This window comes from Rosa chinensis, chromosome 6, assembly GCF_002994745.2.
Source record: "Rosa chinensis cultivar Old Blush chromosome 6, RchiOBHm-V2, whole genome shotgun sequence".
NCBI lineage: Eukaryota > Viridiplantae > Streptophyta > Magnoliopsida > Rosales > Rosaceae > Rosa > Rosa chinensis.
In genome coordinates this window covers 33755430-33772398 of record NC_037093.1, presented here as the reverse complement: position 1 = coordinate 33772398, position 16969 = coordinate 33755430, and the positions used below count along the sequence as shown (strand labels likewise).

The 16969-nt window shown below is 35.7% G+C and overlaps 1 protein-coding gene and 1 pseudogene across 1 annotated transcript; one reads left to right on the top strand and one right to left on the bottom strand.

The window, feature by feature from the left end:
• The first annotated feature begins 804 nt into the window (after nucleotides 1–804).
• On the top strand, nucleotides 805–5654 carry LOC121050000 (annotated as a pseudogene).
• A 7102-nt stretch (nucleotides 5655–12756) lies between these two features.
• Nucleotides 12757–16695, bottom strand: LOC112170522 (putative laccase-9). The gene is made up of 7 exons (XM_024307849.2): nucleotides 16433–16695; nucleotides 16171–16322; nucleotides 15248–15492; nucleotides 14989–15114; nucleotides 14200–14791; nucleotides 13434–13786; nucleotides 12757–12983 (listed from the first exon to the last, which is right to left on the bottom strand). Exons 1-7 carry the CDS (start codon nucleotides 16526–16528, stop codon nucleotides 12850–12852), a joined length of 1698 nt encoding a protein of 565 aa, XP_024163617.1. The 5' UTR covers nucleotides 16529–16695; the 3' UTR covers nucleotides 12757–12849.
• Between the last annotated feature and the right edge of the window lie 274 nt (nucleotides 16696–16969).

The window sequence follows — 16969 nt, the reverse complement described above, 5'->3', positions numbered from 1 at the left end:
CCCCCGCACTATCATCTTCTCATCCAATAGGTCCCTCCGACTCAATTTCATCAATTTTAGACGTTAAGTGCTGACATGGCATTTCCAACTCATCAAAAGTGGGGCCCACACAGAACTGAAATTCCCAAACTGACCCTGGCCAACCAAATATGGAAAAATCCAAAATAAATTTCAGATTTTGAGGTTGGAGAGACTTGAACCCCTCCCAACACAAATGCAAATAAAAGCCCCAACCACTGGACCACTTGCATGGTATTGGTATATTGCAAACAAAAATAATATATATATAGCTGTATAATTGTTTTAAAAACAATTATACAGCTATATATATATATATATATATATATATATATTATTTTTGAGGAGGAGACGAACTTAAACACAGCCTCTAATGGCGGCAACCAGCACCGCCAAGACGTCGGCTTCAACTCCCAAACTCAAGAGAGCTTCGCCCCAGTCCTTCTGCTCCTCCTCATCCTCGTCTTATCAACCATCTCCGGCGGATCTGCGAATCTGATCCGGTTGGTTAAGAATCAGATCCCCAGCTGCTGCGACATGTCGTTGGAAGCCAGAACCCCAAGTGCTGGTGGTGCCGCAGCGATTCCCTGGACGACATGTGCTTCCCCAAGTCCGAGGCTCTGCGATTGCCCCCTCAGATCTTCACTTTCAAATTGATCTGATTCAGCCAAAAATTTTGAGCTACTATGATTGCATTTGAGTTTGTTTGCTGAGTTGTTGTTCAAATCTTTTCGCTTTACTCCGAATCGACTAGTATGCGATGTTGTTTGTTCATTGAGGAGGGAAATGAGGGGAGGAGCTGGAGCTGAATCTGGGGCTGTCTTTGGGAGGAAGATTCGTAGTGGACAAGAGCGAGAAAAGTAAGCTAGTTCGATCTTCCTTGATTGCGTTGACTATGCCGTTTTGTAGGGAAGAGAACGACGACTCAGCAGCTCCAGCGGCAGCAAAGGCGACGTCATATTCGGGGCTGATAAGGGCGTGCTCACTTCTGACGGAGACGGAGGAGAAGTGGAGGAAGAGGAAGGAATTGCAGAAGCTGCGGTGGTTGGCGGCGAAGCGGAAGAGGTCGGAGAAGCAGAGGAACAGCAGTAGCAGCAAGGAGGAAGAGCTGGCATTAACTAGTTCTTCATGAATTTTTTGATTGGAATCTAGTTCTTAGGCATTAACTAGCTTGATTGTTTTTAAAACAATTATACAGCTATATCTATTATTTTTGTTTGCAATATACCAATATCATGCAAGTGGTCCAGTGGTTGGGGCTTTCATTTGCATGTGTGTTAGGAGGGGTTCGAGTCTCCTCAACCTCAAAATTTGAAATTTATTTAGGATTTTTCCATATTTGGTTGGCCAAGGTCAGCTTGGGAACTTCACTTTCGTGTGGGCCCCATTTTTGATGAGTTGGAAATGCCATGTCAGCACTTAACGTCTGAAATTGACGGAAGTGAGTCGGAGAGACCTATTGGACGAGAAGATGATAGTGCGGGGGTGTTTTTGATGAAATTGAAAGTCGATGGACTGAATTGATGTTCGACCAAAACCACAGGGTACTTAACAGTATTTAGCCCAAAATATAATCTTCCTTAAATCAAGGTGTTAAATTGGAGGCTTCTCATCGGTTAGATGACATAGCAAAGCTGACGTGGAATTAATTGATTGGTTTGAGCTATGTGGATCAATTAGATAATTCCTAGAAATTAAAAGAAATATCCAGAAGCCCCATACATCTCCTATATATAGATGCACCCTGCAAGCCTCATTCACTAATTATTTCATTCTTTTCACACACCACTTCACCAACCAATTCTTTCATTCTTTTCATACACTAAAAATTATATCCATTCTCTAGTCTTCAGAAGCACTGCGTCTCAACCAAGGAGGAGAAGAAGTCATGCAATACATCAAGATCCTAGCCGCCATCCGCCCTTGTGTCGTCCCTAGAAGATTGCTTGCTTTTAAGGATCTTTAAGTTCTTCGTCTCAAGGCTTTATCATTCATCTTTCACGATGTATTTCATACTTTTTTTTCTTTTCCTTTGTTTGATTCGTAGAGTTATGAATTCTAGTTAACATGATGTTAAGGAAAAAGTTTAAAGCCTGTTTATATGCTTTGAAATAAAGTTGTGATTTCTGTATGTTGATTTCTATGTTGCTTATGTGAGATTGCTTAATTGATTTTCGATTATAGAAAACTTTTATATGTATGTGTTCTTGGTGGCCAACTTAGGATATATGCATGTAATTGGAGCTAGATTTAGGTAAACAATTCACCTAATAGTTTTATGAACCTATTTCATAAGTAGTAAAGGCTTTGGACAAAAGTCGAAATCAATTAAGGAGGATTGCAAATAGATGAACTTTTTCATACTAGGTTGTGCACTTTGGTTGACATCCTTTCTTTGTTCTTCATGGATCGAATGTGTTCTTGACTATCTAGCTTTCTATAGGATTGATTTAGGTGCTTTCACTTAGATAAATTATTTAAGAAACGTAAAATATGGGAAATTGTTTGCTTACTAACGTTTCACATGGTCAACTTCTTTCTCATGACATAAAAGATCAACTATAGGAATAGTGATTGGATTTCATTCATATGATTGTAGTTTTGATCTTTGTTCTTTGCGTTCCACCCTTGTATATGTGTTTAAAATTTTATTTTTATTTATTTTAGTTTTTAATTTTATAATTCTAAAACCCCCTATTTGTGTTTACTTGTATATATTTCTATTCTTTGTTTTATTTTTGTAAATAATACTTCATACTTTTATTAATTCTTTACTTGTTTATGCAATTACAGGTGTACCCTCAATCTCCGGCTTGAACGATCCCTACTTATTCTATACTGACAGCTACATTTTGCAGGGTTAAATTGCGTGCTACTTCTAGCGTATCACTGCACCTTTCTCCACCTCCGCCTCCCACCCCAACCCTAACCTCTTGCTCTTTTCTCCTTCTTCGTCTCAGAAACAATAAAGTCGAAGAGCACCCCCACAGAAACTACCGAGGAGTCCCGATTCCTGGGAACCATCTCCTCATCGATTCGAAACCTCCACACCAGATCCATCTCAACCAAGCACGGAAAATCCTTCTTCGGCCCTAAAATTTTCCCACCGAATGCCTAAAAAGCCCCTTCACCTAACCCTAACATCTAAGCAAGCCACAATTTAGCTTTCGCTACCAAACCGCTACCAGTACCATTCGATTTGCCCAAATCTCCGACCTTTACCGCTCAGAACATTCCGGTGAAGGTACTTAAGAAATGGAGTAGCTTATTTTCTATTTCATGTTCAGTAATTTGAAATTGGAGCGTGAATTTGGAAAGTTGAGTCTCGAAATTATTTGATTTGCAGTGTGAGATTGATGGATCTGAAAATCCCATGTACATGTCTCTTGTTTTTCGACTTCATTTTGGTAAGTTGAAATGTAGAAAGTAATCGTGTATCTGACATATGTTCGTGAATGTTTGTTTGGGATGATTATTTGTAGGAGCAAGAGAACTCTGAAGTGAAATAGTTTTAATTATCAGTTCCGTTGCTCTTTTCTTAGAGGTACATATTTTGTTTTCTTATTTAAATTCTTTTGGAAACTATAGGGCTACATTTGGTCTCTTTGGTCTTTGTGTAGTAATGTCTGTTGTCGATTTCTTCTTTATCACAGGTGTATAATGAACAAATAAGAGATTTACTTGATCCAACCATGCAGAACCTTGATGTGGAGATTTTCTTTATTTAGTTGTTTTACTCATTGTTGCTTTCATTTTCTGGGCTTTGTAGATAGATGAAAATGTGCAAAGGGAAATCATGAACCACAGATCCTTAAAGCACCCCAATATTGTTGAATTTAAAGAGGTTAGTAAGAAGTAATGAATTTTGTGCATGCTCATGTGGAATTATCCAATGTAAGAAATGATTTTGCTTCTTCCCCTGAATTGCGTATTCCTTTTCTGTGGATTAATATATACTGATGATATGTTCTGTATCATTTTTCCATAAGCATTGTATATTCAAGTATCATGGTCATTTATGCTTAAATTGGTAGCTGAAATCATATACTTCTATTAAAGCTATGATCTTTACTTCATCCACTCTTTAATGGAGTGGAGCCTATTTCTAATAGATTGGGTGATTAAGAGTTTTGGGGTCTCTTTCATCCAGGTCCTACTGACACCAACTCATCTAGGTATAGTAATGGAGTATGCTGAACAAGGAGAATTGTATGAGAGAATTTGCAAGGCTGGTAAATTTAGTGAGGGTGAGGTAAAGTAATTTTCAAGGGTATGAGTTTTATTTCATGGAAAGTGGCCCCTTTACAATATCCAGAAAAACAAAAACAATCCATCTTATCTTAAAGTACTTTTTCAGTTTGCAATAGTTCCTAATGTTAGAAAAACTTACATATCCTTGCATTAGGCAAGGTTTTTCTTCTAGCAATTGATATCAAGACTTAAGTATTATCATACAATGGTAAGTACATATTGGCACTCTTCAGCTAAGATGTTGTATTTCTCCTTGGTTGACTTTTAGTAAGAAAGTGATTCTTCTTGCAACATATATGTCATAGAGATCTTAAGCTTGAAAATTCACTGTTAGATGGCGGCACAACACCTCGTGTGAAAATATGCGATTTCGGAGACTCAATGGTATTTTGCAGAACCCGTGATATTTCAATTTTGGGATTTGGGTTAGATGGGATGTTAAATAATGTTTCGCTTTGTTGTTGTTGTCCCTACTTCAATCTCAGCCAAAATCTGTTGTGGGAACACCAAATTATATTGCACCTGAAGGCCTATATAGAAAAAAAATATGGTGGAAAGGAGAGTGCAAACTCTTGTGTCTTTCTCATCGATAATAGTGTTTGCTATTGCACACTTTGTGCATCTTTGGATCTATCGTTACACAATATAGATTTCAGATGTCTGGTCTTGTGGAATCACCTTATTTGTCATGATCTTTGGGGCATATCCCTTTGAAGATCTTCAGGACCCTTTAAACTTTACAAAAACCATTCGGGTGAGTGGCATTATAACCATTTCACTTCTTCCCTCTTTTTTGAGTGAAAGTTATAATGATATACATGTCTCATGGTAGCGAATTAGTGTACACTACTAAATCCCACAAAATGTTGGAGTTTCCAGGGAATGTAGACATCTGTTTTCTAAAATATTTGTGGCAAACCCAGAACAGGTAATGTTGCTGTATACGATTTTTGGTGATGAGCTGCTAGATAATTAGAATTATTGATCAGATGGTATGGTTTCCACTTTCTATCAAAGAGAGAAACAAAATTAAATCATATGTATTAGTTATCTTGTAACTTGTAACCAATTATTGGTATGCTGCTATATGAGGAATTTCTTTTAGTTTTCATTTCCCTTTCTTATTAAGGTCTCTGCATTTCTCTTTGTAGAGAATAACAATCCCTGAAATTAAGAGCCATCCTTGGTTTGTAAAGAATTTACCTATGGAAATGATGGAAGGAGGAAGTTGGAAAAGCAATGAGGTGAACAATCCATCCCAAAGTGTTGAAGAAGTTCAGTCTATAATACAACAGGCAAGAAGACCTTTAAAGATCTCAACTGTCAATAGGCATCTCGTTGGAAGCAGCACGGCTATTGATGATGCTTATGTTGGAGGTAGTTAAACAAATGGTGATTTTGTATGCTCAAATGTGAGCAGCTAATGCGTACCCTCTTGACAGCACCTGTAGACATGATAAAAACCCGTCTCATGCTGCAACAGGAATTTGAAAGATTTGGAAGCTATAGAAATGGATTTCATTATGCATATCAGTAATGAAGTCGACTTCTATGCTTTTTTACTGCATAATTTTTTCTTTCTTTTTAAGTATTTTCCCGTTCATTTGCTCTATAACAGAGTTTCACACATTAAATAAATTGTTTTGAAAAACCAATCACGTACATGCTGTTATAGACACTCTGGATCATCTTGAACCTCACGGTCTCAGACCTAACAACTTGACTATGTTCCTTATCTAATATGTCATGATGTGTGATTTCAGGTCCTGCGTACAGAAGGCCCAAGAGGTCTCTAGGAGAGTTTCTTTTTCTTAACAAGTTTCTGCCAAAAACAATCTTCTATAATTTTTCTATTAATCAGTAATGTAAAACTAGATTATATTTTATCTTTTTAGTATCTTCTACCCGAAACTCAGATGTAGCTTTTCTATTGCTTTAGCACTAGAAGCCCTAAAACTATACTCTTGAATCAATCCCTCTGCTTTGTATCTTTTGTTTATACCTCATTCCTCTGTAATCACAAAAAACAGAACCAACTCACTAAGGAAAAAAAAACACGAAACTAATAGTAATACTGAATTTGAGTTTCAACATGTTTAAATAGTGGCCACACTTTTTAGTTCTCATCATTTATTCATGAAACTGTCACAAGAAGTGTTGCTTTATCTATCCACATTTGTTGACTGATGGAAGTCATTTGGCCAGAAATGATTTTTTTTGATTACTTGTTCATATTTTTGAATCATTAAGAACTTGATGTTGATTGCTCTCATGTTTATGTATTGTGGTTTTTCATTTTGTAGTAGTATATGATGACTGGGGAATGTAAATATGGTGCACAATGCAGATTCCATCACCTAATTGAGACGCCAGTAGTGGCATTGACAACAACAAAGTCATCTCAACAAGAAAAGTTTCACATTGCTAGACTACCTAGGAGAGAGGTATGGATGGTGGAGCTATTCTCTGTTGAGACTATTCCAAGTCTTTTTATTAGTAGGGTTCACCTATCCTTTTCTGGGTGTAGAACTTTTGTAGTTTGTTGCTCATATGTTTTTAGTCTATATATCCTTTGTAGGTTTTGGGGTTTTATTCTGTGAATTATGTTGAATCATTAATTTGGAAAGAAAATTAATGGAAAACCCAAATTTTTGGATGATGATAAATGTATTTCTTTTCCCAGCAGCAGCTAGATGCAAACTTTGCATATCATGCTTATCAAAATGAAATGATGTATATAAAAGCATAACAAAACAATAATGCCAAGGAAAATGAAGTCAATTGAGAGATTAGAGATCAGTACCAAAATAAAAATCTATGTCTCATGATTATCAGCATATCGAAATGTGTCAACAAAATCGATGTACTCAAAACAAGTCCGCATCGATTTCTAAACACCAAAAAATAATCTATCTATTATAACGTACAAATCACTTACTATAAAGTAAACCGATTTACCATTAAACAGAGGAACATTGATTTTAAAAGACTGAAGTGATGTCTGTGATGAAATAACACATCAGTTTATGTGAAAAGAAGCGAGTGAACATCGTTTTGCATAAATAAAAACGATGTTCTGTATAAAATAACACATCATTCTTAATAAAATAACCAATGATGCCTAAAGACACAAACATCGTTCCTAGGAAAATAAGGTGGCAAGATACACATAAAAATGGCCAAGAACAATCAATAATTTATGGAAATTGATGTCTAGAAGAGTATAAGACATCATTTCTGAAATAGTAATCGATTTAAATGTCCACTTAGATATTGTTCGACATATATTATATTAAGCATAAAATATCAAAATATGAAGAATTAAATGTAGTTAACATACAAAATTATGATTAAGGCTAAATACTAGTTAGTACCCTATGGTTTTGGTTCAAAATTAATTCAGTCTCTGGACTTCTAATTTCATCAAAAACACCCCTGCACTTTCAATTTTGATCTAATAGGTCCAATTCGTTAATATTCTATTACGGGTTCAAGTTATAGTTGGATTATTTGTTGAAAAACTATTTATTTTTATTAGTAGGACTCACTCCTAAATTGACTATGCAGACCACCTCGACACCACATCATAAAACATAGGCCATATATGAGCCACATTAACAAGTTAAATAACTCAATTGTCGGAAAACTAACAAATTGGACCTATTAGATCAAAATTGAAAGTGCATGGGTGTTTTTGATGAAATTAGAAGTTCAGGGACTGAATTGATTTTTGGACCTAAACCATAGGGTAGTAATTTGTATTTAGCCCTTATGATTATTATAAAGATTGTACATCGATTTGTGTTTTAAAAGTGACGTTGGTTGTTATCCTGGACATCAATGTTTGACCGATGTTTGCTTATCTCGATCTTTAACATCACCCACTAAGAGATCGGTCGAATTTTAGTTTTACATCAGTTCTAGACTAATGTCTATTAACGAAATTCTAGTAGTGATGTTTTAGGTTTTCAAAGTGTTAATTACGATTTCAATGATGTTATGCATATTTGTTAATTTTGTGCTTCAATCCCATCGTTTATGTGTTAATTGGTCTTAGGATGCATACTTTGATTGATGAGCATGTAATTGAATCCATATTAAGATTGTTAGCGTTCTAGTTCTTAATAATTAAAATGAAAAACCTATAATTCCTTAGGTAAATTAACAATGAGTCTTGCATGGTTGCTTAGCGTTCGAACTTGTTTTCTTGGCTTGAATTGATCAAACTTCCATATGTGCTTAATGCGTTGATTGTGTTTTTCTTAGTGATTAGCTACCACTAGTAATTGCATGTTTAATAAGGTTAACTATGGTGCGTTCATCTAGTTAATTTAATTAAGGGAAGTAAAAAGGACTTTGTATGTGTTCATCTCTGTTCTTGATTGATTTCTTGCTATGACATGTTTTGATTTGTGATTTGGACTTTGAAACCTTGCCAATGTGTTAGTAGTGGTTATCTCTATCTATATGTGTTTCCATTCATATTAATCTACTTCATTCTGTGTTTTGATGTGTCACATGTATATAATTAGTTGTTAATTTAAAAACAAAATCCCCTTTTCTTGTGAAAATTGTAAATATTGTAAACATGTATATATATTCTTTGTTTTGTTTTGTCTAACGTTTTCTCTTTGTCCAGGTTAGATCGGTTTATCATAATTGAATTGTTAGATTAACGATTTATATGATTTTGTCACGGTGTGACTTTCGTTGTTTTCTTTTAGGAAAAGAATATTGTTTTGGGAAGCATGGTATGTTTTCCTTATTCTCCAGTTGAAAGGTTTTCCTCGTTTTGGCTTGCGTTGTGTGGTGTTTTGTTTTGAGTTACTCATACGGGCTTGCAAAAGCTTACCGGGTTTGTTGTGTGACAATCCGGTGCACCATTCAAATAGTGTAGGGCTTAATCCTGTAGGTCAGGGAAATTGTGGCTGAATCTGAGGTAGCATGCGCTGCAGCTTTACGGTAAGAAGCCAATTTTGTGACTTTACCGTTATTAAGACTTCCGCTTGTAGTGAGCTCTAAGGAGCATTTACGTTTTATTTTGTTGTTGACAATTTAATTCATAAGCTTGTATAATATATAACTCTGTGAAGCGAGTGTATATTAACTTTGAGGGTTCATGGCATTACTATGTACTTGGTTTAAGGGAAAAAGATTCCAACTATTTTGTATTGATGGCTGAATGATCACGCATGTATAATTATGAGATTATATATCGATTTTTATTTGTGTTAAAAATCAGGGGCGTGACAACTTCCCCTAAAAGTGGACTACCCAAGACCTGTAGAAAAACATTTACACTTCTAAACAATTCATCCTTATTCTCCTAGAGCCATCCTGCTCCCCAAACCACAACATCTTCCAATTCACATTACACAAATCTCAACTTAAAAACATTAAACCCACAGGTTATCAAACCAATTCTAAAACAAAAGGTATACTAGAATAAAAAGTAAAGAGGATAACGGGTCAATAGATCCTACAATGCGGAAGCAGTGACAACTATGCCTCAACTCCATGTATGCCTGACCTCAACTAATCTAGCTTGCAAACTGGGCATTTGAAACCGAAAGGCCCAGGGGAAAAGTATTGAAAAATACGTTAGAGTGAGTGGACAAAAATAAATAATCAAGATAATTTAAATTAAATTAATAAGCTTTGATACTTTCCCACAAATAAATTATTTCCAAATTCTTGATGCATGCAATATTTATAAAATATATTTCTCGCCATACAAAAATTCTTGAAAACGCAGCCTCGCTAGTAAAGAGAAATCGAACTAGCCTCGCTAGTCAAATAATAATATCATACGACGAAGAAATTATCACCATATGGGTAAATGAGCCCCTTAGGCTCTACCCTCGACTACCACTCACACATAGATTGTGTGAGGAGGAGAACTAATAACCTCGACTACCACTCACGTGAGGAGGAGAATAAATCACCTCGACTGCCACTCACAAACACAAAGTAAGTGAGGAGGAGACACTATAGAACAACTCCAGTATGGTGAAGAAAATAATCGAAAACCAGTAAATCCATAAAGGTTCCCCAATTTCGCATGAGAAAAATAAGTATATTCGATGACGTCGCCCCGCACGTCAAAATATTCTCAAATTCATAACAAATAGGCAAGAGATAATCGATAACTATAATTCCAACGAAAATCTCATCTCCGATAATATCTCAAAATCGACAAATAAAAATATAATAATAATAAATTCCTTAAATCACTTCAAAAAATAATTCGTCGAAAATCATATAAATCATAATTTCAAATAGTAATCAAATATCGGAGATAAATCATAATTAATCTCCAAAAATCAATTCATATTACCGAAAACAATTCATAAATCCAAATCCGAGCATAACAATTCCATATCTGAAATTCATATGAAAAACAATGCCAAAATTATAATTCAAAGCAAAATATTATGCTCGATAAATAAAATGATAAATAAATCAATCAATCAATCATCATTTCGGGAAAATAATTGCATGCATCATTATTTAAAACAAAAGTCCACTCACAGTACTATATAGGTGACCACGAATACGAGTTTCTTCGTCGAGCGGTAACTCGGTATAGCGCCCTGTACACAATTGTATTCTATGAATAACAATTCGACAATTAAATACGATTCCAAAATTAATCATCTTAGGTCAACATCTCCATTTCCTTCTCCTATTCAACCCAAACTTTACCACTAACACCATTTCATTAATTTACCAGTTCTAGGGTAGATTTGAGAGAAATCCGACGGTCAGATTATTGTAAATTGATAACCGAAATCCTAAATTTTCAGAAATTCATAATCGATTAAAAACTTCTCAAATCTTCACCAAATTCACATATACAAGCTCTACATCAAATATAGGATTTAACTAGCTAAAAATCAAAGCCAGAAAGCTGTCTTACACACCTCCACTCGCCTATGACAGTGTCGATGCGTGGGGCCCACGCGCCACAGGCCACCACCTCCGATGGCCACCAAATTGCAGCAACAACTACTCAACAAGACCAACACTTTTCTCAACTACAACGAATATCGATTTTACCTTGATGTGCTCGAGATTGGCCGGTGAAATTTTTTCTGAAATTTTCAAACCCTAGGATCAGGTTTTCCTTGATTCATCCACTACACTGCAAATTAGAGCTAGAAGCTTGAGGAAAAGTGTTCCATGGCTTGAGCCGCTCCTGTTGGACTTGGTTTGGCGGCCGGAGATGACCGGAATTGGAAAAAGTGGCCGGAAAACATGAACTGCTACAATGACCGTCTTGGCTTGATTTCTCTCTTTTCCGGCCAAATTACGGTGACCCATGGGCATAGGCATGTAGAGGAGGATGAGGCGCTCGTAGAATGACTGGTGACATGCCTTCTAGTGGCTGGAATTGAATGATATGCCAGAAAAACCAAAAACCCAGAAAGAAATAGTAATTCCGTCCTCTTCTTCTCATTGCTGCACTCTCCAGAGTCCAACATAAATCACCAACCACCATAAAAATGAAGAGGAGGAAAAGAGCTTTCAAACGATACCTTATGCATCAAGATCCGTTCCCGGATGAAGGAGTTATGGTCGGAAGAAGGTGGAGAGGTCGAAGAGTGAAAGAAAATCAGGGAGCTCCCTCTAAGAGAGAAATTCTGTGTTACCACAGTAACTCGTCCTATTTATAGAAAGTTATTATGAACAGTAACTTTCACATTTTAGGCCATAACTTTCGTATACGAACTCCGATTTTTACGTACCACATATGCACGGACTCGGTTTAACTTTCTCTATGACTTTCATGAACGAAATTTTATCAAATTTTGACTCCAACAAAAAGTCAACTTTTAGGGCCACTAAAAGCATCGAAGCAGAGTAAAAAGTAAAAATAATTGTCGTTTACTGTCCAAATGACTAGTAAACCGGTAAATTTAGGTTCGAGATGTAACAGAGCATTCAAAACTATGTCACCTAGAACATATGCACATTGTACTATTTTTCTCCTTCGACCAAGGTTATTTTTATCCCACTGGGTTTTTGTTACTTGACAGGATTTTTGTTACTTGACAAGGTTTTTAAAGAGACAATAATAAGCATGTCCAACACTATATCATTCATTAGTGGACATCAAGGGAGAGTGTTGTAAATATTATATATAATATGTGTGTGTGTGTGGCTGTCCACGTAATTACTCATTAATTATGTCCTTTGATGTAAACCCTACCTCCTATATAAAGAGGTCTAATGAGATTGAATTACACACTTTTACCTCCTCATATAGTCTAACTCTCTATTCTCTCTCTATCTGGTTCTCCAGTTTATAACAAGAACAAAATTTTATGCGCGCTTTAGCTCTATGGCTCAAATTTTTTGAATCTTTTTTTTAATTTTTGGTTATAATTTTGTAATTTGCAATCACAATTTTTTAAAGAATTTTGACCAATAGCTTATAGATTGAGGTTGTGCCATTCCACTAATAATTTCCATAAATATATTATTTTTGAATAACAATTTATCAACTTACATTCACTTATTCAATACAATAACAAACATAATAATTAAAACTATATGTATAAGATTCTGATCAAAAGACTAAGCACAAACTGGCAAGTTTGGAGGGGGTCGTCGAATGCTAGTTCCATTAGTGGGGCCATTCTTGACAATAATCACCGAATTCATACCCCAACTACTGTGGCGTTCTAAATGACAATGCATAAACCATACTCCTGAAAAATTATGAAACTTATAATTAGCACACAAATATTAGAAATTATTCTATACACCGACGGTGCAAATGACCCAACACTTATAAGATGATCTCAACCCTTTATATTTATAATTAATATTTTTATTAATAACCTAAAAGTGTATTTAATATAATCTAACCATCTATTTATGTCGGTGCAAGTGCATGTGGGTGCACTGAATCCTCCCCCCACAAATATTTCACTTTGAATTTCTTAAATATCAAACAAGATCAAAATTCACTAACTTGCACACAATTCAACAATTAATTTATTTGACAAATTAATTGACATTTTTGAGAATCCTAGACACGTGCCAGAAGCTAGCCATGGGAAGTTCCATTGAGAGATAATTAGTATCCTAAAAGCTAACTCTAAACCCCAGCTAGCAATAAATCTAATTAACATGACAGGCAGAGAGGCTGTACATACCGGGATTGTTAGCAACGAATCGGATGGCAGTCCATCCATTCTTCGGAACTCCAACAGTGTTAACTTCCGGTGGATCGACCAAGTTGTAAGTGGCCGGAGAAGTGGTCTCATTCCAGTTGCCGTAAGCAGACCCAACAACGTAGAAGCTGTAACCATGTAGATGCATTGGATGGTTTTCTGCATTCCCGACATTAGTCCCTTGGTACAGAATTTCAATTGATGCCCCGTACTCGATCATCTTCAACTTTGTCCCTACCTCCGGCAATAGATACAGCTCTGTATCAACTCCAGAAAAGTTGAAATACACCGGCGGTTGATTTGGAAAATCGTCTTCGTAGGTATCATTTAAGTTCCTATGCAAATTATCAAAGTAATTAATTCATGATTTATTTTACTAATTTTTTGAATTCGTGTGCCCTTATATATATGAGAGGAATAATTTGATAAATAGCAACCAATTTATTTTGAATAACATCATATGAAAATAGATAAATTTTACGGTACATTAATGAGTAAACTTAGTTCGGTACAGTAGTAGACAAATACAATACAAAAATAAAATAGTAACAAATTAGTCTATGCATAAAATCAGTGTGTCATTGTAACTTAATATGTCGATATATTAATTTATCATAAATAAAGACATAATTATACATAATTTGGTAAAACATCAATTTCGTCTAGAAATAAATTTTGTAGTGGTGGGACCACCCTTTCAAAGTTGTGTGTAGAATATAAATGTGGTGACCGGGAAATTATAACGTACCTATAGTATGCTTGCAGTATGTCAGTAGTGGGGGTAGAGAAGCTGATATTGTTCAGGCTAGCAGCCAGCCTGTTACCGTTCGGACCCCCGCAGGTGACATTAGCTTCACAAGGTAGTTGGTTCACAGAGACTGAGATTATGATTCTTTCCGTAAAATTTTTGGGCACACTAATAGGATGTTCCTTGCTTGCCAAGGCCCTTAACTGAGCTGTGAAGTTGTCTACAGCTTCTTTGTCTGTTACAAAGGGAAGTGAAGGCATGGGAATAGTCGATGGGGCGGAAGTTACGTTCGTGTACCGGAGGATGGCCGTGGTGGTGGTGTTGTCGAAGGGAGCGTTTGAGTCGAAAAATGGGCTAGCAGCAATGTAATAGTAACTTGGGGTCTGGTCTGCCGTTAGTAGAATATCCATGGTTTGGCCTGGAGCTATCATTATGTAGCTTGTGACAATTGGCTTTAAGTATGATGCGTCTTGTGCCACCACCGTGAAGTTGTGCCCGGCAATTCCGAAGAACATTTCTTCGTTCATAACACCACTCACTAGACGAAGAAGATAGGTTTGGCCGTATTCAACCCCAAGAGTGTATATAGTTTCTGCAATATATTACAGAAGAAACTAATTTTTAATTCATAACAAAATTCATTAAATGATTTGTCCTTCTTTTTTGTACTGTGTCTCAAAAAAAATAAAGTGTTAAATTTAGTGTTGTGACATAACAAATGTAGTGGTTGTCTCAAAATAATAAATCATTAAGCAATGTTTTTTTTTTTTTTTAAATTTTTAGATATACCATTGGAGCAATTGTATAAAGCTCCTGGCCAGCCATTGATGGTGAATCCAGTGGATGCCTCTGGGTCACTTCCGGTTGCCGTGGCGTCATCAATTAGTTCCTTTACGTCTGTATCGAACCATGATCCTGCCAATACAAAAAATTAAGACAAAAAACGATTACTAAATGTGAATTATTAGTGATTTGAGCAAACCTTAACTAGATTTATTTTATTAAAAGATATTAGAGGTAATAGTATAGATCATATGTATGTATATACCAAGAAAAATTGTTTGCTCAGCGTAGGGTTCGGAAAATGGATAGGTTTTTCCTCTTTCAGGTAAAATAACAATGTGGCCGTGAACTGTGGCACGTGACCAGTCGCTATGTGCATGCCACCATAGCGTGCCTTCTTCATCTGAGAATATGACCTCATAAGTGAAATTCTTTCCTGGTTGAATTGGACACTGAGTGATATTTTCTGGACCATCTGACCATGGATTATGCGGTTGCTTCACTCCATGCCTATAGAAAAGTTCAAGCATATAAAACCAAATTTCAATCATGGTCGAGGAGAGTCACAAAATTTAAGAACATTAATATTCCTCAAATTTGCTCCTTAAAAAATAGGAAAAATTCTATGATACATATCCGGCTCATACGCACATTTATAAATGTGACAACAAATTTGTTGTCAAAGTAGTAATGTTGAGTCATATTTTATGTAATCTTAGTTCTAATAATGGTAATTATACCACTTACGTAAGACATTTGTTACAAGTTTTTGAACAAATTTGTTGTCAAAGTTGTAATTTTTGTTTAATTATATGTAAATAGTGTAAATGAATAAGGTAACTTTGTTCTCAATATTGTAATTTTAATTCAAATAATTATAATTTTTGTTCAAATATATGTAAAATGAGTGTATGATAAACATCACAATACGATAGTTTGTTTTATAAAATAGATAAGTTTATTCATTTCCTTATTTGAGAAGACAACAATTTCTAAGACTTTAGTTTAATATTAACTTCATGCATGCATGGAAATAACAGATAAATTATATATTGAACAGAGAATCATTGACTGAGATACATATGACAGTCGAAAGATTTTATGTTCGTCAGTTTAGTGAGCGGTTGGATCTGCATCTGATTGTCCACTGAGAGAGAGAGAGAGAGAGAGAGAGAGAGAGAGAGAGACCAGTGAATGGTGACACCATATTTTCCATTGTTGTGGACATTAACAAAAGCTCTATCTCCTTTGCGAACATGAATTGTTGGCCCTGGGAACGACTCATTTACAGTGAGCATCGGCTTTGTGAAACAGAGTCTTGTAAAGTTGGTCTCCTTCAGCTGCAGTTAACCACAATAATTTTACCAAAGGAATAAACCAAATATTTGTCTGATTAACAAACTAAGAAACGTATTAATTATATACATAGTAGTTGACTGATAATCCTTACAATAAAGCTGTAGTGGTGGACGTTAGCAGCCATGGAGAGGAGAAGCCCATCAAGGAAGAAAGTTCCCAGGAGGAGGACGAGTATGCGGCAACCCATTTTCTAAAATTGGAGGATCTGAATTTCCTCCTGTTTTGTTTGCTCTCGTACAGGAGGATTCAGCTGCTTGCTTTCGTTTCTGTGCTGCTATATATCAATATATCTAGAAGGACAGAAACCGTGTCTGGCAAAAGATAAACGTCTTCGTTTTCACCTGATGAAGAGTAGTAATAATAATATATCTGTCCACACCCAACATCCCATCCATCCTATCCATATATCATTACATGGTTCTATGGTAGTAACTATTAAGAAGACTTAATTTACCTACTTGATCTGTATAAGCCTCATGCCGACATGCCCTCATATGTAGATGATATTTCAAAAGTTCAAATAAAGAAAATATTTTTTTGTTTACTTAGTTTAATACTAAATATAACTTACGTATGTATATAGATTTGTCGGTGAATGTACGTAATCATGGACGAAGGGATATAATTC